This window comes from Rattus rattus, chromosome 17 (genome assembly GCF_011064425.1).
Source record: "Rattus rattus isolate New Zealand chromosome 17, Rrattus_CSIRO_v1, whole genome shotgun sequence".
Classification (NCBI taxonomy): domain Eukaryota; kingdom Metazoa; phylum Chordata; class Mammalia; order Rodentia; family Muridae; genus Rattus; species Rattus rattus.
In genome coordinates, this window is record NC_046170.1 from 18,337,719 (window position 1) to 18,362,392 (window position 24,674).

At 40.1% G+C, this 24,674-nt stretch overlaps 1 protein-coding gene across 3 annotated transcripts in view; it reads right to left on the minus strand.

Moving 5' to 3' along the window:
• Positions 1-24,674, minus strand: part of Inpp4b (inositol polyphosphate-4-phosphatase type II B) — a 339,582-nt gene that overhangs the window by 217,383 nt on the left and 97,525 nt on the right. For 2 of the 3 annotated variants that reach the window (XM_032887879.1, XM_032887878.1), the window contains exons 5-6: positions 23,193-23,243; positions 11,969-12,048 (exon numbers count right to left, since the gene is read on the minus strand). In XM_032887879.1, coding sequence (XP_032743770.1) covers positions 11,969-12,048; positions 23,193-23,243 — 131 coding nt within the window. The remainder of the gene's footprint in view (positions 1-11,968; positions 12,049-23,192; positions 23,244-24,674) is intronic. The other variant, XM_032887880.1, reaches the window with a different exon arrangement.

Here is a 24,674-nt window from a genome sequence, read left to right on the forward strand (position 1 = left end):
CTATTCAACGTTTGGTACACATAGAATGTTTCACAGAGAAGTTTGCACTCACATGGACATTTATTATGTTTTACAAGATGATCTAATACAGAGTTTATGTCACTGTAGTTTATATGTGGTGAGAATATCGGATTATCTAGGATATACAGATAGCTGTCTCCTAGCAACATAGTTAGCCTTGAGAATTATGAGCTAAAGTAATAACTGCCGAAGAAGCATAGTTGCCCAGAGCCCTTTGGAGCATCATTCTCTGATCGACGTCTTTGCGAGGGCAGCGTATGACGGAGGCAAGAAGGCATTAATCAGCCTAGGATCATTTTAATACCACTTTTGAACAAAACAGAAAGCAAATGTGGTCTAGGTTTTATGGAAATCTCAGGTTGACATTTCTAACAGTAATAATGTGCGGTGTTCATTATAGACTATGTAACAGGCACTATTAAAATTACATTGTATTCATTATTCTTAAAAATATAAAATACATGATATTCTTAGCCTCAGTTACAGGCAATTTTTGTGAGACTTCCTGAAAATCCAAACTAGTGCCTCCGTTTTTCCATTCCTAAAACTTCTTTAACGTAACCAACATGACAATCCTACAGTTTGCTGCAGAACCCCGTGAGTCACATGGATGTGGTGATGAACACAGATGACTCGAAAATTAAAGAGAAAACTCTCCCGGAGTGACTACTCGTGTGTAATTATAACTCACTGCTTCTCTCTGCTTTCAGGCTCCCCTACAGCTGCGTGAGTAACTTGGAGCCTCCGCTTAAAACCAATTCCACTTAACGTGTCTGGAAAGTCCTCTGCTCCCTTTCTGACTCACCTCCCTGCAGGAGGGCACAGGACACAGAGTGTGCGAGCTTTCTCTAAAGACAAAACTTCGAGATGTAAAAATAGAAAAACCGCTTCTACGGAAATGGCACACATTCCCATTTTTAGTCTTTCTGATCATAAAACTCAAATAAAACTTTGCTTGCTATATTATTTTATATGCAGGACAGGGCATTTTGGAATTTGAAGACTTCAAAGACATTGCAAAGATAATGTGTCAACTACTACAATTCCATAATAAATATTATAAAATCAGTTCAATGTATTTCTATAATTTTCCTCTTTTGGTAGCCTTCCTCTCACAATTTTTTTCCTGATCTATTCTTCAAGTGATATTATCATGAAAAATAAAAAACAAAACAAAACATAGGTATTGAGTAGTATTTGACTCAAGATGAAGACATTGGGGACAAAGATGGGGGAGAAAGAGGAGGGAGAAAATTTCCCTCCTTGTGATCAAATGATAAGCTCATTTACGTTAAATCTGTCACATGCATTTATAATTTAGCTCTCTTACTGGTGTTATTCTCAGCACTAGACAGGTTGGGAAATTTAAGCAAAGTAATTAGTTCCTGGTGACAGTAACTTCTTTCATTAGAGTCTCAACCAATCCTTTCATGCTCTTAAATGCCAATGCATTCATGCCCTGCAGAAATCCATCTGCCCTGGATCTAGTGGCCAATCTCAGCAGCCAAGACATTTAGTGTCAGTGGGCAATTTGCCCCACAAGCAAAAACACAACAACCTTAGGAGGCCATGTTCCTATTTACCATGCAAACCCCTGATAAATCTTCAATCTGATTTCAGATAAGAGAACAGTGTTTTTCATGCAAACGTAGTAAGTTCCAAATACTTTGAGCAGTTGCTCACTCACCTGATTAAAGGCAGGACTGAAAGCAGTCATCTCCCACTGCAACGGGGCATTGAGGAAAATAACCCTGTTATGGTAGTTTAACTGTGTTCGTTTACACATTTGTTTATTTTATGGTGCTGAGGTTGGAATTCAGGGCTTTACGGACACCACCTCAGCCATTGCCATGTGTCTGAGTGTGGGTACAATTGCCGTGACTGAGAAAGGATAGCTTGCCCGAACTGCTTCTTTCCTTCCAGCATGTGGGTTCATAGAGTCAAACTTAGGCGTCAGAATTAGCAGCAAGCACCTTCGCCCACTGAGCCAGCTCACTGGCCTCTGGGCTATGATTCTATTAGAAGCTAGTCAGACTGCATTCCACAGCAGCAGTGCTCACTGAATTCCACTGAGTGACTCAACATGGAGGTCCTGAACTGAAGAGCCTGTCAGAGGAAACAAGTTGGACAAAGGAAGTCCATTCCTCCTGCTCCCCAAGCTGTACTTTCAATCACTCTCACATGTGAATATTAAATAGGACAGATAATTAATCAACAGAAAATCCAAAGATAGCCTCATGGGAAACAGCTAAGAGCTAGTGACCTTCTCGTGACTGTTCAGACTTTTATTAGCTGGACTGGACCAGGAATGATGATCTCAAAGGAAAGGCAAGAAGGAAGTCATTGGTCAAAAGGAAATTGACTCAAGGGAAAGCCATAGACATGGATGGTGACTTGACCTTCCTGTTAACATGCCTGGATCATTTCAGATTTCTGGGGAGGTAGGAAAATTTTGTGGTAAGAGAAATGGGATGGACACCAGAATAGGAAGCACCTAAGCTGCATATCAACACACACAAACATGACCATGGCCAAAGTCTAAACCTAGCACAGAGAAAGTGAGACAAAGGGATAGCATAGAAATCTAAGAATTCTGACTTCACACTAGGCAAGCATTTGGCTAGCATATACAACACAAATATGAGGGAGGAGTAAGAGCAGAGGTGATGTATGTAGCTACTGCGAGATTGAAATCCAGAACTCTACCAGGCTAAGGTAGAGAAGCTTGTACGCCTGGCTGAAGAGTCCACATTCCTGTGCCCAGTTATGCTTGCTATAGATAGGAGGCTCGTAGGTGGGGAGGGAGGCATCGTATGAAGCTTTAAGAAGAAATATGCACAATCAGAGATTGGAGTTGATAAAGATTCATTTGGGCAAAAATTTTCATTTTATTAAGAAAGGATAAAGCTTTTAAAATAAGAGTAAAGTTTGCTCTGGCATAGTTAAACAAGCAATAATTGTGAAATATTCATGTGCTATGTAATCAAGCTTGGAAGAATTTGCCATGATCTCAACCCTAGACAAAAATGTACAGGTATCTAAGGACGCCTTAGAGCAGGAAAACAATCTTCCCCAGGAAAGACCACACCATTTGATTATCTAACACAAAATGGCCATCCTTGAAAGCATATGTGCAAGTAATATAGACACACACACACACACACACACACACACACACACACACACACACACACACAGACACAATTAAAGAAACGGAGGCCATGAATTTGAAGGAAAGCAAGAAATAAGAAATATAGAAAGGCTTAGAGAAGGAAAATGAAGGAATTAATGATTTAATTATACTATAACCTCAAAATCTCAAAACATTATGTAAGAGAGTGTAGACTATTTGAAAGTCTTTTCTCACAGCTTTTGTTTGATTTGAAATGGAGATCTACACAGTCAGAAATGAGAGTTGAAGTACAATGGGGCCCTTGAAGCCTACATGGGAACAATGAGAGAAAAGAGCCTTGACACACGAGTTGAAAGCGAGTATTTACTTGATAAAGTCTCACGTGCCAGCCTCTTCACATGTATGCTGAAGAATGTGTTTATGGTAGCAGGAAGCTCATAGATAAAAGTAGGCAGTACCTTCCTATTTTCTTGGAAAATTCTTTTGTTACTATTATTATAAAACAGAGTTTTCTAAACTACATAAGTATATATTTTTGAGCCATGGAGTCTAATAAGTTGTTAATAAATGCTCCATAGAGAAATTGGCTCATAGTCAATTCCAATAAAGTTGCCTTTGACATGTGTCCTTTGAGTTTCTCATAGTCCTCAGAGAGCTAGTAAGGACTGAGAAGCCATATACAAAGAAAGCTTGCTTTTCCTTTCTTTTTATTATCAGAGCTTCAAGCATTTTTCTCATCAAATCCCCTTTTCTCAAAGAATCACAAGTTCTTTAACACCAATAACAAATGTGACTCTAGCAAGTCAAAAGTCGCTGTTTGCACAGAGATGATGTAAGTGAAACAGGAGACCAGATAGGTGCTGATACCGATGACCATGACTCTAGGGAACATGAGAAAGGCTAGCACAGGATGTCCAAGTAGAATGTAGTTCCTTTCAGGCCTAATCACTCCTGAAAATTATCTGTACAAGTAAACGCACTCTCATACTTCTTAAGCAAGTATGTCTTTGTGTACAGAGAGTAACATCATGTGATTCACATTTTAAAAGACTTAAGACTTCAGGCCTTTCTGTACAAATTGAGGAGCTACTGAAGTGTATGCTAAGCATGTGCTACCCTGTCAGTATCTGAGAATGTTAAATCAATTTTCAAACTGATGAATTCCGTACTTTGGGACAAAGAAAAGTAAGGAAGTGCTGATTAGCATCCATGGCCTTCCATTCACCCCCTGTCATGAGAATGAATTAGACACATAGAAGTACAGCATACATAACTGCCAAATTAAAACTCAGTGAATGCAAGGAGAACATTGATACAACATGATAATATTATTATCAGTTGACTAATAGAAGGCTGAGGAGAACCCGCATCAACTCCTATTTCAGGTGGACTGGTTATAGAATGCTTAATCCAATCCTGTAAAGAAAGAAAAACTGCTGGAAGATATTAACAAAGAAAGAGTATTAAAATGATTATTAGTATTTTCTGTGTTGGCATATTATAACACTTCTTGTTAGTGGTTGGTAGGATTCTTACAAGCCCTGTAAGAGAGACAGTACTGGCCTCCATAGCTCACAGATATGAAGCTGGGCTTAGGACTGGTGGTGGAGCCCATATGGTAGATGCCTAGCATGAACAAAGCTCAGAGTAGGCCCTTCGGTACCACATAGCTGGGTGTGGTGGCATATGTCAACAGTCTTAGAACTTGATGGATAGATGAAGGTCAACCAGAAGTTCAAGGTCATTCAGCCTCAGAGTATTCTACCATTTTGCAAGGCTGTAGAAGAGCCAGAATTTAGGCTCAGGAGTTATTTTAAATTCTAAATTAAATATTGGATTTTTTATTGTTACAAACTAATACATGCTTTGTAGTTCTCACTAATTTTTAACAAATGGGTAGAATTTCAAGAGTTACTACAAGATGGCTCATGTTAGGGACCATTGATGATATCTCCCCTAGGGTCAATATAAAAAGGGGAAGAAGGAAATCAAGAAGGGTTAGAAGGTGGAAAATCAAAAGAGAAAATTATGTAAGTATATTTAAGCTTCAGTAACTTTATTTTATTATAAAAAGTTTTTATTTTATTATAAAAAGTTTATTTTAAACATTTGAATAGTAAAATAAAAATTAACTCTAATTTAACATAAGTTATAACCATGTGACACAAATTTCTGTCTTGATGTCAATGCTATGCTCATGAAATTATGAGTAAAAGTTGTATTTATTTTTCCTAGGAACTCTTGTTCAAACTGTTGCACCTGTTGGGACCTCCCCTGTGGTATATGCTAGATAGAATGTCACAGGGGAAAAAGCCAGGATTCAGGATTCAGGTGAGAATCCATTTCTTGATCATTGAAATTTTACATGTATATAAAGAGTAAGTCCACACCTCTGCGACGGGCAGATTAGAGAACTGTGAAAGTTATAATTTCAAGTAAAGGAAACAAAATATTAATGAGTGCTTAAAGAGCACGACATGATGTGAAAGCTACTTATATTTTTCTGTGAAGGTATTTATAATATTTTTCTCTCGTACAAGGTAGGGATCAGGACCTTATTGCATTTGTTATTAATTTACCCACCACCAAGCACAGAAAAGGAGTCTTTGTTACTTTCATGAACAGACATTAGAGAGAGAATGAGCAGTCTGCCGGGGATGATTTGAGTGATTTCAAGGGGGGGGACCTGAGCTCAAGTCAGTGTCCTTCCTCACTGCTCTTTGATAAAGAACAAAAGAAGACTTAGGGTAGACAAGATACCTTCCAAAGCACCATAGAAAAGGGGAACTTCTACATAACTTCAGAGGCTACAAGTCAAAAATCGGTATAAGGTAGAACTATGTTTCTAACAGCAGGCCTTATCTACAAGTAGGAGGAACACACAGTGTCAGAGCCCTGTCCCCAAAGCAGCCCAAGAAGAACAGCAAGTGTCAGTTCGAGGATGCCTTCCTGTCTGTAAAACAACTGAGTGCTAAGAGGATAACACACAGGTTTCTTTGGGAAGACCATGAGAGAGAGTATCCATTCTCCCTGCTGAAGCTGCTGTGGGAATTTAGAGATTGCTAGGGATCCGATTGCTTGTCCATAAAACAGGAAAAACATCCTTACCCAGCCCTTTCGAACATTAAATAACAGAAAAACTGAAGAAGCTTACTCTGTGGAGATCTGTGTAGGTGTCAGAGCTGCTGAGGCAGAAACATTGTGTAAACTTCCCTGCGAGCAGGTCAGAGGGAAGCAGGGGATGGGAAGACTCTGGGGACTCAGTGCTTTCCGAGACAGAGAGCCCTCTTCCTAGCCCAGCCTCTGGTTCACCTTGTGGGGTGGGCTCAGTGTTTTCCGAGACAGACAGCGCTCTTCCTAGCCCAGCCTCTGGTTCACCTTGTGGGGTTGTGACTGACTCATACCCATTCCTGCAAGCTCATTTCTCTGGTTCACCCGGCTGGGGAGTTGCCGCTGACTCATCCCTGCTCCTGCCTACTCATTTCCCCAGCAGCATCCTGATGTGCTGCTCTCAGGTAAGAGTAATGTGCGTTTTGCTTTTGTTGCCAAAGTGACAACGAAGTACATACTACCCCTGTCATCTGTATCTCTGGTACATACTACCCCTGTCATCTGTATCTCTGCGGACATATTCCACAATATTCAGTGTTATTCTCCGTTAAAATTAATCAGGGACGCTCTATTCTTCCCCCAAACTGTTGGAGAGTAGTTTCTTTATATTAACATTGTTTAAGATAGAAAATATTTTAGACATATATAACATTTAATTTTGTTGGAACAGCAGGTAGTTTGGTTGTAATCATGATTTATACTCCAGTAAGAGAGCTGATTGAAAGGCTAATAAAAGGAAACAAAGGGCCCAGGGAGATGGCTCTGTGGGGAAAGCTCTTACTTACTATAGAAGTGTGAGGACGGGAATTCACATTCCCCCAAACCATGTGAAAGTCAGGCAGATGCAGCTGGATATGAGGATGCGCTGAACATTTCAATGATAAAATCAAGGATGAGGGAGGTACTGTGGTCTGCACTGAAATAAATGTAAATCTTAACCCAGGTTTTGACTTTCTGAGGAGATGGCAGTCCGTGCCTCACTACTGCTCTGACAGATTCTGGATGAGAAGCTGGGTGAGGGAGGAGAGGTTTATTTTGGCTTACGTTCGAAGGGCTCTGTCCATCCCAGCAGAGAAGGCATGGCAGCAGGAATAGGAGACAGTTGTTTATCCAGCATCGGAGTTAGGAAGCAGAGGGTGTATAGGAAATGAGTCTGGCTATGAACATTTCAGATCCTCCCCTAGTGACCCATATCCTTCCAGCAGGGCTCCACCTCATAAAGATTACACAGAAGTCCAAAACAGCTCCAGGGACTGAGGAGCAAAAGTTTAAACACGTGAGCCTATGAGGGGTTCACTTGAAACAACCGCACACAGACAATCTTTTGTTTAGATCATACTTGCTGAGATTCACAGATCTACCTAGGAATAAATCCCAACCTCATAGGTAGCAATGAATAGCCTAGTAAGAGCACCAGTGGAAGGGGAAGCCCTTGGTCCTGCCAAGACTGGACCCCCAGTGAACGTGATTGTTGGGGGAGGGGTGGTAATGGGGGAGGATGGGGAGGAACATCCTCCCCAACATAGAGAGGATGTTGGCCCGGAAACCGGGGAAAGGGAAAGACAATCTAAATGTAAATAACAAATACTCAAGTTAATAAAGATAAAAAAAAAAATCCTTGCTACTTGCATAACACAAAACAATTTAAAAAAACTTTGTAAAGAAAGCCAATAGCACAAATAAAATTTCCACACAATATCCATTTACTGAAGCCCAGCTTTGCTTCAGGCATACAAAATTGAACTCTAAGATATAACACCAGGAAATTAAGAGCTCTAAACTGTTTAAAGCATAGAGTAGATGGCAGGGAAATAAGTAAGGATTCTACCAAGGCTGTGACCTTCCTACAAGGCAGTAAACTAGAAACAGAAGAAACTGAAGTTTTAACCGAGTTCTCCTCTTCTTCTACAATCAGTAGCCATGGGTATCTCAGTCAAGCAGATATAAAACAGAAATGGTTTTGCATGAATTAAAGAAGCCGATGCATTACTAGTATCGAACACAGTGCTTGCATGGAGTATTTATGCTTAATAGTTTATTCATTAAACATGCTGTCAGTATCATCAACTGCAAAATGGTTACTGCTATCATTTTCTGAAGAACCTGTCACTGTTATTGGGATATAAAAAAAAATCTAATGTTTGCTGATTAAATATATACTGAATAAAAGTACATAGGAGACTGAACAAAGTCCAGTGGCGTTTGAAACACTCCCTTCTTTCTCCCTCTGTCTGTGAGTTTCCTAGGAGAAAAGTTTTATCTCTTTGATTGCTTCATGTGGATGTTGGTTTCATTATCGTTGTTTAAGAACAATGGATTGTTCTCTTGACTGCCAGCCCCGCTCAGCAATAGGTCTTTAAAATTTGTCCATTCTGTTATTAAAAATAGGTAACACTACTGTATTCCTGAGCTCTGCTTGAATGGTCTTAAAGGTTTGGGACAGGCAGATACCAGGTATTTGGACAGCAAACTGTGCCCAGTTGCTCCAGGGGTCCATGTTTCTGTGGCTGGCTGTAACAGATATCATGAATTTCCCTCAGTCTTTTGAACTAACAGTTGGATCCCATTTTGTGCCACCATGGCTAACATATCCAAGTTCCCCAGAGCAAGCTAATACTCATCTACTAACTACCTAGTGTAAATCTAGGCAAAGACAGGTGTAAATCACCGAGGAAACGGTCCTGTACCCAAGCCCTTGCTACCACTCAGCCACCAAGTACTTGACATGTGACAGTTAATCCTTGGTCTAAATTGCCTCTTGTTGACAAGAGTCCATCTTTTGAAATCAATAGCTTTCCAATTAGAAGGGCCTGAACTCAGGTCAACTTTCTCTTATTTAAGAACACTGTAACTTTACAAAAATTCTAAATAAATTGTTTTCCATGTCAATTTGATTAATGGTATGGATTAAAGGACATCGCAGGTTAATTTGATAAGGATCAAATGAGCCACCTCCAATAGACTCTCAGTGCAGAGCGCTCCACTGGGCTATTGCTGCTGTGCTACCTTACAGCTTTGGTCACTAAAATAAGATTATTGAACACCTGCCAAAATTAAAATTATAATCTGCTATAAAACAATTCTTCACCAATCCCATGGGACTGTATAGCAGCAAACTGGAGAACACCATCAGAAAACAGAATATGAGAGAAGCTGGGAAGATGGAACTCATGTAAACCAGCAAAGCCAAGTCAATTAAACAAAATAGTATAGAGACCAATATTCAATAAAGACACCAAGTCCATTTGGAAAGCTGGAAGATTCCAATCCAGTGACCCTGTACTATGCAAATAAAAAGGACATGCACATAGAAACCAGATTGTATATCAGAGGCCTTTTCTCAAATATAGGTCAACAATGCTACTTTACAGCTTAAAAGATACACAAGTGAAATTTGAGTATGAATCTATAAATTATATGTATATTTCTTTCTCCTTTAAGTTTTTAGTAAGAGAGGCAACCAATGTAGTTTATGCCCAGCTCTAAGAACGTGTGAGAGAAGCCACTCTGAACACAGGCTCCTCCTGTAGTGAGCTAGATGGAGTCGTAGCATTTAAATTGCCCTGTTAATTCCCAAAGAGCTAGAAAGCACAATCAGAACCTTCAGGTTTGGGGAAAGTGAAATGACAAAATAAACAAAACAAACATGTCTTTATTTCTGTAGAAGTGTTTCATTCTTTTGTGTGAAAGCAATAGCTGGAATATCAAAAGAAGGGAAGTCATAAATAGTCAATGCAAATAAAATAAAAAAGCAAAGCAAAACAATAACAAAGAATATTCCTTAACCCTGACCTAATGTTCTTCCAACTCAGAATCCCAGAGAGAATCCATCAAAAGATGAATCTCATCAACAACAACAACAACAACAACAACAAAAAACAAAAAGCAAACAAACAAATAAATTACATGAGGTGAGCTAAAAATACACAGGTTACAGTAAGGTATAATCTGCCTGGTTCATAGGGAAGGAATCCTATGAAAATGGCAAAAACAAGGTCATTCAAAGTTAGTTTGAAAATTAATATTTTTTGTTGCATTTAACATTTTTCACACAATCACAATTAAATGGCTAGGAATCAGATAGATCAAAATGGAAACGAATTCCTCTTTCATAAAATTCTAAAGATTTTGCACTGTGTTTTTCCTCCTAAGTATTTAAACCCCACCCTCCTTACATACTCTCTAAGGCAGGCTGTACACTCACCAGCTTTTACCACGCTGAGGACTTCTTAATCCCATCCCTTATGAGGGAAAGCAGGGGGATGCAGGCAAGTCTGAGGGCTAGCCTGGCCTGCATAGCAAGTTCCAAGGTTAGCCAAGGCTACATGGTTAGAGGCTGTCTTCAAAATACAAGTTCTGCTTTCTGTTTCATCCCCTCAAATGAATATAATGTGTGTTGGTTTACAGCATGTGGAAGATGCTAAAAAGACCCCACAAAATGAGGGATAAAATGTTCCTCAACTCCACCAGAAACCTGTGGGCAAGACAAGCATTTTCTCTGACAAAAGCTACGGAAACTGCAGTAACTTTATCAGAAGCCACGCTTTGCTGCCTGAAGGATATATATTAGTATAATTATATAATATTGTATTTCCTAATCAAAAGCAGACCCATCAGGATCATGAAACTAAAGTAAGAAAAACACCTGAATACAAATTTCACCAAGAGACACAGAATACTTACGGAAGTAAATTGAATGAAAATTACTTAAATTTCACGAAATGAATTGTTGGCTCCAAGTGGTTCTTTGGGAAAAGAAAAAAAAACTTTAAGCGTGTGTGTGTGTGTGTGTGTGTGTGTGTGTGTGTGTGTGTGTGTGTGTGTGTTTATTGTAAATTTTGAAAAGAAATAGTCATTCTGTATTTTTCCAGTATGAATATATTCTTCTACCTTATTAAGATTGTTCATCTCTGATATCAACATAAATTATTCTCAGAATTAGCTAGGATCTACTGATCTGCTTTAATTTAGGCATTTTAGGCTTAGCATCATAGTAAGAACATGGAAAAGTCTGCTCCCTTTTCCTATCAGAACCTACCACCTCACACCAAACATATTTCAATCATAAAATGTACTCATTAATACAGTGACATTTTTTATTAGAGAAAGTTATTTAACAGCATGATCATAGTTTGCATTTGCTTTCTTTCAAAGAATATTATCACCTTCCTGCTTCCATAATTCTTTTCCCACACAGGCTAATAATTCTGCAGCTGGCAGCAATTCTGACCATGAAGTGGAGTTCCTGTCCTTTACAGTCTATGTCTCCAGCCTGTGAGAACTATGTATCCCCAGCCAGTGAGAACTATGTATCCCCAGCCTGTGAGAACTATGTATCCCCAGCCTGTGAGAACTATGTATCCCCAGCCAGTGAGGACTATGTATCCCCAGCCAGTGAGCACTATGTATCCCCAGCCAGTGAGGACTATGTATCCCCAGCCAGTGAGGACTATGTATCCCCAGCCAGTGAGGACTATGTATGTCAGCCTGTGAGGACTATGTATCCCCAGCCTGTGAGGACTATGTATCCCCAGCCTGTGAGAACTATGTATCCCCAGCCTGTGAGAACTATGTATCCCCAGCCTGTGAGGACTATGTATGTCAGCCTCTATCTCCAGCCTGTGAGGACTATGACACTCTAGGTGCAGAGGCCACACCTGGCTGTTAACTCTAACAAATGAATCTGAAAAGGAAGAGACTCACCTCAGGCTCAGGGACAGCAGTTGCTCCTTGGACTTCAGCAGCTCCCCGACTTTAAAGCTGGCACAGCCCAGGAAGCTTCTCTGGAAATAAGAAAGAACGGTTTCCATCAACTCCTGGGATTCTTCCTAATTTTGCTGTGGTGGTACTCTCGCACCAATTACGCAGAACTCATTTTTGAAAAGAACTAAACACTGAATCAATTAGCCCACAAATATTTCACTGACAGAAAGATAATACTGAAATATCAGCTCTGTTAAAGACAGATCTTGACAGCCTAGGAAGTAACAAGAAGTAAGGCACAGCAATCAGGACTTTCCCACTAACTTTGATTTCCTCCCCAGAAGAAAACTGGTGTCATAGAAGGTGCTAAGCGCTCAGCATTCAGCAGGATGTTCCTCAAATCACTGGCAACAGCAACTCTGTGTCAAGACATGAGAAAATCTGCCTCTTGGAGCTATTTTTACACAGGGCTCTGTGAGAGCTATAAATAGAAAGACAATATTTCTCTCCATCACAGAAGCATTTAGGAGCGTTTGCTTCCGTCGGTTGTTGTTGTTTACCAGCATGGGGCAATTTCGACCTCTCCTCAAAAAAATAACCAGCACTTTCGTTGTGTTTTCTAAATTAGTTTTTAAACATCTCATAGCCAGGCAGCGTGTTTGCCAGTCAATATTGGGCGTCTGCTCTTCAATTCAAGGTAGAGAGTAAAACAGCAAACAGGTCCTTTCTGTCCCAGGGGTAAATCTTTTCACTGCTCCTGGCTACTTCCGATTCGAGTGTGACATTATGGCATAAATACCAGAAGGTGTATGTCTCACTTTTCTTGAGGGCAATGGTTAAGCATAAAATGATCAAGCCCTATCTTCACCTAGGCCATTTATAACAGGCAGCCTGCAATGCGCACAACAGGCCAAGAGCGTTTCTCTCAAACTTCCTCTCAGCACAGCTCTGCTGCCAGCCTACGTTTGAATGAGAAGCTTGGATAAAAAGCCTGAGACCAGTTGAATGTTTCCAGAAAAAAATAAAAATCACCCTACATATGAAAAGAGGTGGCATGTCTGTGTCTGTGTGTGTGTGTGTGTGTGTGTGTGTGTATGTCTGTGTGTTTGTGTGTGTGTGTGTCTGTGTCTGTGTGTCTCTCTGTGTGTGTGTCTGTGTCTGTGTGTGTCTGTGTGTGTGTGTGTCTGTGTGTGTGTGTGTGTGTGTCTGTGTGTGTGTGTGTGTGTGTATGTCTGTGTGTCTGTGTGTGTCTGTGTGTGTGTGTGTCTGTGTGTGTCTGTGTGTGTGTGTGTGTGTGTCTGTGTCTGTGTGTGTCTGTGTGTGTCTGTGTGTCTGTGTGTGTGTGTGTGTATGTCTGTGTGTGTGTGTGTGTGTGTGTGCGTGTGTGTGTGTGTGTGTGTGTGTGTGTGTGTGTGTGCGTGTGTGGGTGGGTGGGTCTGTGTACTGAATGATTGCTGAAAGGTTGAAATCCAGGTCAAATAGGTTTTTCTTTTGTCAGGTGTAGGCGTGTTGCCTGTGTATACGCTTTTGTGTAATTTGGGTAAGCAAGGAGGCCAGGAGAATGAATCAGGTCCCCTGGAATAAGAGTCACAATTGTGAGCTGCCTTGTGGGTTCTGGGCACCAAAACCAGGCCCTGTGCAAAAGCAACACGTGTTCTTAATTCTTTAGTCATCCCTCCAGCCCCAGGTATAAAAAAAAGCACTACCTTAGAAGAACAGGTTCAAACGGCATAAAGTCAGAAATCAAAACCAAGCCCAGCTTGGTTTTGAAATTGTACACAACTCTATTAATGTTAGCCCCAACTAGAAAGCCTGAAGTTCAAAACACCTGTATATGCACTCTTGGCTTCTGGACATTTCTGCTGCGTGCTCTGTGGAACGGCTACCTAGCAACAGCTTCAGTCATCATCACTGCCTGCCACCCACCAGGGGCCAGCTGGGTGCAGCAGTGGCAGCATAGAAAGAGGCCTGCTTGATACCCCAACCCCTCCTCCTCCTCTCCCTCTCCTCTCCTTCTCCCTCTTCTTCTCCCCCCTCCTCCCTTCCATCCCCTCCCTCCTCTGTTCCCATGTATTCCCAGCAGTTCTCTCTTCCTCTCTTCTGTTCTCCCCCTCTTTCTCTGTCTCTACCCCTTCCAGGTCCCCACTCTCTTCCCTCACAATAAATCTTCTTTCTCTAGGTCTGTCTCTTGGCGTGATTCCTCAGAGAGACGCGCACCTCAGCATGGGCAGGCCAGGGATTCCTCACTCCCACCACATTACACCGCAATTATATTACCGCATTATATTTCATAACACGCACCCAGTCACTAAGGCCTGGAAATTCTGAGCTCATACTGTTAGGTGGAAAAACGGTGAGTGAAACCAAAGAATGTAAGGAGCAAGGAAATAAGAGCGAACCAGAGCTGAAAACCAACAAAGGGCTTTATCAACACAGAGCCTAAGCGACTGTTAACAAGGGCAGAAGATTCAGCAGGGCCCAAGGGGGCACCAACTCCCCCCACAGCGAGCCCCTGGAGCAGGCGCTGACAGACAGAAGGCACTCAGATGTTCTCTGTGGCTCTATTCACGGCGTATTTGTCTCCATTTGTATTGAACGCTAGCTAATATATTTAAATGGCTTATCTTAAACCTCCACAAATAATTGCGATTTCAAGTTGGACAAAACCGCTTATTTTCTGTAATACTCTCCCTGCTGAATATACACCAGACACAGGAACAAAACGTTACCTGACACTGATGGACCCCGCTTTCAAGTATTCATTTATTCGTTTTTAAGACAACATCTCCATCAATCGCCTAGAACTCACTGCATGGCTTTGAACATACAATTATCTGCCTGTCTCAGGCTCCTAAGAACTGTCATGTACCAACCGCCACACCCAGACAAAATGAGAACGAATGAAGACCATCCTCTGCAGATTATACAGCAAAGTGTCACTCCACCAATTTGCAATTTAAATCCTTGTAAACATATAATTTGTTATGTTTTCCTAAAACGATGCATATGTGTGTTGGGGGATGGGTATATGCACTGAGTATGTGAAAACACAGATGTGGGATTTCCTGGAGCTGGAGTTACAAACAGTTGTGAGCGGCCATATGGAAGTTAGAAACTAAACCTGGGTCCTCTGAAAGAGTGACAGGTTCTCTTGCCTACTAAGCCCTCTCTCTAGACCACATTATAAACTTAAATATGTATTTTGTTGTGAATTTGTACACAATATCTATGAGGTGTGATAACATATGTTTACATATTATTATAAATGCTTTATAATTATATTTATTATGTGTATATGCATTGACTATATTATATTTTTCATTTTATCTTTCACTGATAATTAGTGGTTTTAAGTTCTTGCATTCTATTCCATTCATTATTCACTTTACAACAAGATTCTTAACAGATCATAAGTTTCACAAGTCCCCTAACTTCATAAGCTTGTTTAATGTACCCTTTGAAATCATGTAGGTATGGAGGAATGTAGAATAAAGCAAACAGAATAACATAATGGTCTTTTTAACCATAATGTAGCAATCTTCTCAGACTGGAATTCTGTAGCCAGACAGATGGACAGACAGGTGGAATGGCTACTTTTAGGCATGAGCTATGATCACACCATAAGGCACAGCTGCAAGCAAGATTGGTGGCCACAGCCAGTGACTCTCTCTGTCTGCTGCACCAGGAGCCCCTCCTAAGCAGACCTTTGGCTGATCAGATTCAGAGACAGCCCAGTGACAGGAACAGAGGGCATGCGCCTTGTATTATACCATATGGTGACAGGGACAATAACCCTGAGACAGGCAGTTCCACCACAACTGTCAGTTCAGGCTTGATCTCGGGGGACACTGTCAGAGTTTCCAAAATTAGACACATTGAATCTTAGTAATGGTAACAGCCTGATAGTGGACCTGCCAAATGAAAACAGAGGTTTTTAATTACAAAAGTTTATTTTATTCAAAACCTAATTCTATCTAGGGAGTCTATGTTGTATTTATTAAAGGAAAAACATAAAGTCTGATTTTTGTTTGTTTTTCTTTATTTACTTACATTCTAATTAGAATATAAAATCACTTTCCTCTTCCCTTTCCTCTCTCCAGGCCCCATGTCTACTTCTTCTAATCCTTCTATGTCCCCAAAACTCTAAAACTGATAGCTTCTTTTTCTTTAGCATTGCCCATATGTAGATATGAATGTCTGTTTGTATGTTTGTATGTATGTACGTTTGTATGTATGCATGTATGTTTGTGTGTATGTATGTTTGTATGTATGTATGTATGTTTGTATGTTTGTGTGTATGTATGTTTGTATGTATGCATGCATGTATGTATGTTTGTATGTTTGTGTGTATGTATGTTTGTATGTTTGTTTGTATGTATGTTTGCATGCATGTATGTATGTGTGTGTATGTATGTATGTTTGCATGTTTATATGTTTGTATGTATGTACACATACAGGAATACCCATAGAGAGGAAAAAAACAACACATAATGCTAACGTAAAATTATAAGGATTCAGAGCTATACTTGTCTATGTGTATTTATATATGTATAATATTTATAATCTGTTATTACACCATTCAAGAGAATATATATAAAACAGATTATAAATTTCACAAGGCCACTAACTTTCTAAGCTTGTTTAACTTACATTTTGAAATTGTGCAGATCTGGGTGACTTTAGAATAAAGCAAAGTATGCTGCCATGCTATTATGGTGGTCTTTTTAGCCATAAAGTTAACATTTATATATATATATATATATATGTATATATATATATATTTGTTATTATGTGTTATATAAAATATATGGGCAAATACATGAATACAGTATATAATTGTGTGTGTGTGTGTGTGTGTGTGTGTGTGTGTGTGTGTGTGCTGAGTTTATTTTTTTATTTTTGTTGTCTCTCTGCATCTGGTTCCAGGATTGACCACTTTGCCCTGGACCTGGAAGTTCATCCTTGGAAAAGGCTAATTCTCTTGTGGGTAACAGTCATTCATTGTCTGTAGTTCTGTCTAGGGGTGATAACCTGTCAGACTTTGTTAAGCAAGATATTTGATCTGTCATTGTTTAAGTCTTCTCCATGGAACATTTTTAAGTCAGGGAGCCACAGAGTAGACTCCGTGGTCCTCTGCCTCTTATAGTCTTTCTGTCTCCTCTTCCATGATGTTTCCCAGGGTTCCATTTTATTCTAAAAATGGTATATTATGGTTTTACATTGTAACACCTAGTGGGATAACTGCCAACACATTTACATTCACTTTTCTATTATTGTTATTTGTTGTTGTTTCACCTCGGTATAAGTCAACATAGGATCTACCCAACCCCCAACTCCAAACTAGAGAACAAAGCATCCACCTATGAGCACTTTCTGGGCACACTGCAAGAGAATAATTAGAGAAAAGTCCATTTTCTCTTGTTCTAAGATCTGAATACTCATGGAGAGAGGGAAACCTGTATGCAGTGTTGACTATAACTGTAAGGACAGTAAGGATGCAGAGCAGTATTCTGAGCGTAAAGTATATCTCTGTGAGGAAATCAGACAGTGTGTTACCTACACTAACATAGGGTCTGCACCCATCGCTCTGGTGCCTTAGAGGTGTCTTCTGCACACTTAAAATTCTATGGAAAGATAGGAGTATTTGAAGAAAGAAGGGAAAGAAAAAGAAGAAGCAAAGGAGAGATAAAGGAGAAGAAGGAGCTAGGGTAAGAGCGGAGAGGAGAGAGAAAAGGAGCTGGAGAAAGAAGAAGGGTAGAAGTGGTAGGGCAGGGAGAGAAGAGGAGGAAGAGGAAAAGGATTATTATTGTACAAAAAATATATATGCAAAAGTAAAATTTTGATTCAGAAGGAATTCTAAATAAGATTTTAAAAAAGTAGACGCTATAAAGGCTATGAAGTCTTATGCAGTTACTATTGTTGAGAAAATATTTTCCATGATTCCAATTTGCTCTGATTTGTTTTAGGACACGTGAGACATTTACAGAAAGTCCCAGCTCATTAAAAACTACCTATAATCAGGGGGAGGAGCTGAAGAAGTTCCTAAGAATGATGTATCATGCACACAGCCACAACAGTTAGCATTCAGCAAGCCATACTAGACCCGGTTAGAATGTAAAAATGGCCTTTATTAGTCTCTGTAATTGCTGTCTTAGAGGGATACTGCCTCCATCTGCTAACCTAGGCCTACTCCTGCAGTCCTCTAGCCTTGATACAATCTAATCTAGGCCTCTGAGACTTGCTGCTGCCTAAGCTCACCATTTCTTGTCCTTTCTGAACTCTGGCTGGCTGGTTCAATTCAGCTGCTCTGGCTCAAACTCCTTTCCAAGCTTAAGGATTCAATCTGGCTTTTTTTCTCAGCCTTGCAATTGCTCTACTTGTACTCAAAATTAACTCTGGCAATCCTTTCTAATCTTCTGAATCCTTCTCATTCTCTTGCTCATTCTGTCTTTACCTGTGTCTAGCTTATTCTCTCTTCAGTCTGTCTCTGTAAAACTCTCCCAGTAAAACTGCCTCCTTTTCCCTCTCTGAGCTGCTCTATTCTCCCTCTCAACTCTACTATGCTGCTCCATGAACTCTACTGTATTCATGTACTGTATTCTCTTCTTCCTCGATTGTCTGTTTTTCCCTTAAGTAGTTTCCCTTTCCTTTCTCTTCTTCTGAGAGGTGGGAATATCCTATTTTGCCAAATCTTTCTCTGATTTGTCACTTTGTCTGCCACTCAATTAGACAACATTTTCAAACATGAGTGCTTTTTTTCTACAAACTAACTTTACCTTCATTGTTTGAAATTAAAGATAGAGCATGTCTATATTCTAGCCAGAGGGATTAAAGCTGTGTGCTAACTATAACATTAGAACTCTAGACTCTTAGTTCTCTGCCAAGCTCCTTTTCATCCACAGCACGCTGTGCCAAGTTTCCAGCACAGATGGCAATTCCCTGTCCTGATAAATCTTTTGTTTGAACAGTTCATAGCTCTGACCTTCCTTCCCTGATCATAACAATACAACACTCACAAGTATCATCCTGGGGAAGATGATCATTAAAACATACAGCATATCATTTCAATCACTCACCTGGCTGGAGGATAATAACCAGAATGTAAAAAGAGGTCATCAATGGCTATTCCTGAAATCTCTTCACAGGGAATGTGAGGCCAAAAGTTTATCCTTCTGTGCACTGTAGGGACTTGGAGTGTGTTGTAGACAGACAGACAGCTCATCAGACTTGAAACCTCATGCTGTATGTCAACAATGGCTCCACTGTTCACTACTAAAGAAGTCAGCCTAGATACTACAAACTGCTAAACCTCCATCAAGAAGCTCATCTCACAAAGCTTTCACTCACAGGATATTTCAAGTGCTTTACAGAGCTGTGTTACACAAACGGGTTAGTTCTTACTTTAATGGCTTAAAATGGGACTACTCCAAGTGGAGGGATCCATAAAACTTTAAATGTTCACCAGGTCTAGAAGATTTATCATGGAGAAAGGGACATTTTTATACTCTGCGTATTTTAATAATATATTAGCATAGTGAGTTAAATAAAAGAACAATTAATTTAGTCTGTTACTTTGAACTGCCTAAAATATGACTATTAGACATGTTTAAATGACTTATGTGGTAAACCTTGTATGTAATTCATTTCATTTTTACTGAACACTAGTACATTGCAGATTAAATGAACTTATAAATGATATTTCATCTATTCTTACAAGTCATATGGAGGATTGTTGATATAAATTGTGAAAGCCTTTGAAGAGTGAATTTGATATACCATTGGTATGATATACACACACATAAACATGTATACATATATGACATACACAAACAATGTATATATAATTATGTAAAGGTACATAATTAGAGAATAAGACAATTTTATAGCCTGAGCATTTTATCTTCACTGTCAACTATAAAAAATAGGGTTGCATATTAAGAACTGCTAATACTGAAAGCATTATAAAGAAAAGAATGCAGACTAACTATTAAGAGTTTATGAATATATGTATTAAACATACGTTAAATTTTTACTGTACAGAATAAAGGACTCAGTCTGTTAGGAAGTCAAGCCATGTTGACTCCTCCTTATTTAAGCTCACTCTTTCTGTGCATGAGATTGGTTCAGCAGTCACATTTGGCAATTTTCTTGAGGGCTAATATCATAAAACACAATTAGAATTTCTACATTAAGATGATCATTTGTAGACTCTTCTCTGTTTTGACTTGAATTTCTTCTCTTATGTTTCTAAAAGAAATGTAGACCAAAATGGAATCCTCTTTGATTATTTTAATAAAGAATCTAGATATAAAACTATAAATATTGGACTGAGCAAAATCAAGAAATTTCTTTTTTTTTTTTGCCATGAATCCAGTGTCTAGGAGTGTGGAAAAATTACAGAAACCTAATACCCCAATTTTCATAACTAGTCGTGCTTTGTTTTGTTGTTGTTTTTGTTTAAGGAGATGCTTTTCCTGGAATCTCCTTTAAGGACTCAGTTCTTCTTAGTGATACATAAAATGAGGAATACCAAGCAGGTCTTCCCAGGTAGTTTGTGTTATCTAAAATTGAAAGAGCATTGTGACCTAAAATTTAACATCTTACTCTTTCAAGCAGGAAGATGAGAAATGTGATAACCGATGCATTCAGATTGCACAATACCCTATGAAAAAAAAGCAGAGAAATGGAGAGTCCAGTTTTGTGTGCTTACAATACTGCGAACCATTTTCAAGATAAAAAAAGACAAAACAACAACAACAACAACAACAACAACAACAACAAAACTAACCAATTTCTTTAGGTCAGTTTGTAAATTTGCTCAATGAGTGGCTTCCTGACTGGTACAACAGCCATGTCATAGAATCCAACTAAGACTTGGGACCAGGAATTTTAGCTGAGTCTTTATCAAAGAATATCAAATACAATATTAAAACAGTATCATATACACCCCATCTCAAGTTCAGAGAACCTCCCTCATGAACCAGGACCTACAGAAAAGGGCTGAAAGGGAAGAGGGTTTAACAGAACTGGCCAAGCATCCACCCCAAGAAAATGTTGGCTTCTAATAGGGAAGGCTGGAGTTTCAGACCTAGGGGCTAGGTCTATTCCCTAATTGTTTTCCAAGAAAATATGTCTATGCCCAAGACTGGAAGAGTTTTGTCCTAAACAAATGGATCACTTGTAAAGACCAGAGGTATCAAAACCACCTTCCTTTGGGAATAGTGGGGCAGTCTAAAGTTGAGTGTCATTGGGTCTTGTATGAAGGGGTAGTCAGGAGATGGCCGAGCTAAGAGAGAACACACGAGTGAAGATGCCTGGGGGACTGTGATGTGACACGGGAAATGCATACGCGATAAATGTGGGTCAAGCAGTAACACAGAATGGGGCTCATCTGCAGTCACTGCTTAGAGTGAACTGCAGCCATAAGAATGCAGGGTAGGAATGGAGCATGGTAGTGAAGTGGTTGACCTGAGCCATAGCTGCCAAGGTAGGGAGAGAGGTCCCTGAAATACCTCCTGAGAACAATTAATGCTTCTGTATTAGCATCACTGAGGATTTTGACAGGTGTCAAAACCAGCAAATAGGGCCTGACTCTCACCTTGGCAAAAGAGCGGCCCCTGTCCCCTACTCTTCTATGTCACAACCTGAGCTGTAAAAAATGGGACAAACATATGAAACATTCTGCAGTGCCTGGACTTACAGAGACATGAATAGCAAGGGAAAAGGCAGGAGACAGAAGAAAATAAAATCAGAGATATTCAGCATTTAAAATAAATAAAATGGCTCCCCAATATGTTGATAGAGACATAAATAAAAGTTCAGACATTTAAGTCAAGATATTATTGGATATAAAGCTAGTGGGCAATTGAAGACAAGAGCAACTTGGGGATTAGAGTTGAAAAACTAAACCAACTTGAACTTTGGTAAACAAATGAAACTTTTAACAAACACTTCATTGGTTATATTAATGGGTTTAGGGTTTTATGAAGGACATCTAAATGACATGATGAGAGCATGTGCCTCGAGCCTCATCTGTAGACTGGGGTGGTTAGTGGTTGAATGGTGATTGTTAACCAGAGGCAAGAGGAAGCAAACACAGTGTAGCACCCAGGTCCAGCAATGACCCTGGTTGCAGATCTTCCCTGACTGGGAAGAACTTTCTGGGAACTTTGTAAACGAAAGCAAAAACTGCTCAAGTCATCGGAGAACCCACCAACACTAGATTAGTAAGTATGTGATGGGTTCAAGGTAGAAACAGAAAGCCAACGGAAGATGGCATTCGTCCACCGAACTTTTTCATCTTGCCGCCTCCGAGAAGTTCTTGAGAGAAATGAAAGAGAAGAACACCCCCCACCCTGCGCCCTCTTCTCCTCTGCACTAGCAGGTGCTCTGAGAACTGGCGTTCTGCTCAGTCAGCTTTCACTTCAGTGTGCACTTTGGAAATATTCTCTTGGTGTGTCGCCAAGAGGCTTCTTTCAATGAGAAGAATTAAACATAGTCCTGTACTCCTCACACTCAGTAGAAGAAGGCTGTCAGGTTCCTGAAAGATTTCTAACTAGGCCTTTGGTTGCTTTAGCTACCCTTATTCTATTCCTCTCTGAGGGAAGAGGCCTCAGGGATTCTGCTTGCAGGGCTGGTTGTCTCTTTAAATTCTGCCACCTCCAACTCAGGCTCTGTCTAAGCAGAAAACACTAGCATCCTTTGTACTCTTGCTCTTGCAATACCTGCAGGTTAGAGATACGATGCTTCACGTGTGTCAGGCAAACCTCGGTGGGTGTTCAGCCCTACACATGGTAGCCTGCTGCTTGATCTGTGTCCTAGCATTTTAATAGCAGGAAGCAAGCAGCAGCAGCACCCTGCCCTGACTAGGTCTCTGCTGTTTTCCTATGATGCTGCAGCCCACATGTGTAATTTCCTTAGCCTCCAGGAGTCCAGAAGTGTCCACCTACAGTTGCAATTCAACTACCTGCGGGACAACGTCCCTACTCTTCTCTCATCATCTAAAGTAAATACAAAACTCTTTTGAGAATGGATTATTACCGAAGATAAAAGATGAATTCTTTTCAACTCAGCAACAAAAGACCAGTGACTCCTCAAAAACACACACATTTTTAACTTAATTGCTTTTTTCCCCCAGCTACCAGGCAAGCAGGAAGTCAGAGGAAAAGCAATCCATTAACTTACAAATGACCTGTGTACCTTCGGAAATATAGGAAGCACCTACCGCAACTTCTGGCGGGGGATCCTTGTGTTCCGGAAGGACACTGGTTCGAATCTATGGAGAAAAACAAACATGTTCTATGTGACTTCCGGATAAAAACTTGGGGCGAAGTTTCACACAAGTTCTGTCTGGCCTTCTGCTTTCTTCATCTGATATCAGTTCAAACGTTTGAGTTAATCATCAATGAGAACGCCTGCCCTCAGTATCCACTGCAGTGCAATAAATCTGTCGTGTTACAATTCTAAAGCTTCCTGACTTTCCCAGTAGACAGCTGCCTGGTCCTCACCCATCTCCTCCTTGTCAGCAGCAGACATCTGGAACTTAAATGAGTCACCTTTTATCTTCTCAAAACACAACTTATATTCAGTATTCCAAGGGAATGACAGAATTGGTGTAGAGAAAATAATCCCATGCATGCTTGACAAGTACTCTCTGAATGAGAGTTCATACCCAACCTCCTTATAGGAGATTCCGTTCCTGTGAAAACTCTGGGCAGTGTGATAAGGACAGTGACATTTGAATTAATTTGAAAAGTAAGTTTCACTTGATGGTAAAAGGTCAAAAATGAGTCACCAGGGGCAGCTTGTCACTTGAACATTCTGCATGAACATGAACCCTTTGAGTAATTAGATTCGCACATTTTATTGATTGTTAATTATCTACCCTCGTTTCCCCCTAGAGTCACATGGGGCTTTTTCAAACTATTTGTGCTCAACCTCGTTACTAGATTGTCTGTATTTAATGGGTAGCTGCTGAGCCAGGTTCTCCTAAAACCAAAAAAATTCCAAATGAGAAAGAGGGAGAGAGATTATCTTTCTCACAGAAGAGAAGAGGAAGCAAAACCAAATAAGACTGGCATAACAGCCTTGGAAATAAAGATGAGATGGAAGAGGTAAATGGATACAGAGAAATATCAGAGTGTGCCTTGCTTAATTGAAGAGCAAGCGCTGGCTGGGAGGGATGGGATAAATGAAGAGACCGGAAGTGAGCTAAGGAAAACCTTCTGCAACGTCATTCTAATACAACCTCTTTAGAAGCACAGCCCTCTGAAACCAGGGGGTTCTGATATGCCTGTGTATAACAGGGCAATGGTCACAGAGGATGGGGTAGTTACAATATCCCTAGCAGTGTCAAAGGGCTTCATCCAGTTTCTACAGCCTGCTGGTCTTTAACAGTTTTCATCTCTGGATAAAGCCCTGTGCTATAGAAGAGTATGCCTTTTGATTCACAGCTTGAGGCTCTTTATCTCTTATGACAGACCCAGTTCTACCACTAGCACAATTTGTCAGTCATTATAGCAGCGAACTATTTACCAGTGCACAAAATAAATGGTGGGAAATATCCCAACAGAGCGGGCATAACAGTTAATAGAGCATACTCTGCTCAGAACACATGGTGGAAGACTCCTTTGCTAAGGGTTTCGTGGCTTGGTGGTTGCATAATTGGTACCATGCAGTTCACTATGCAGTCTCTTTATCTGAGAGC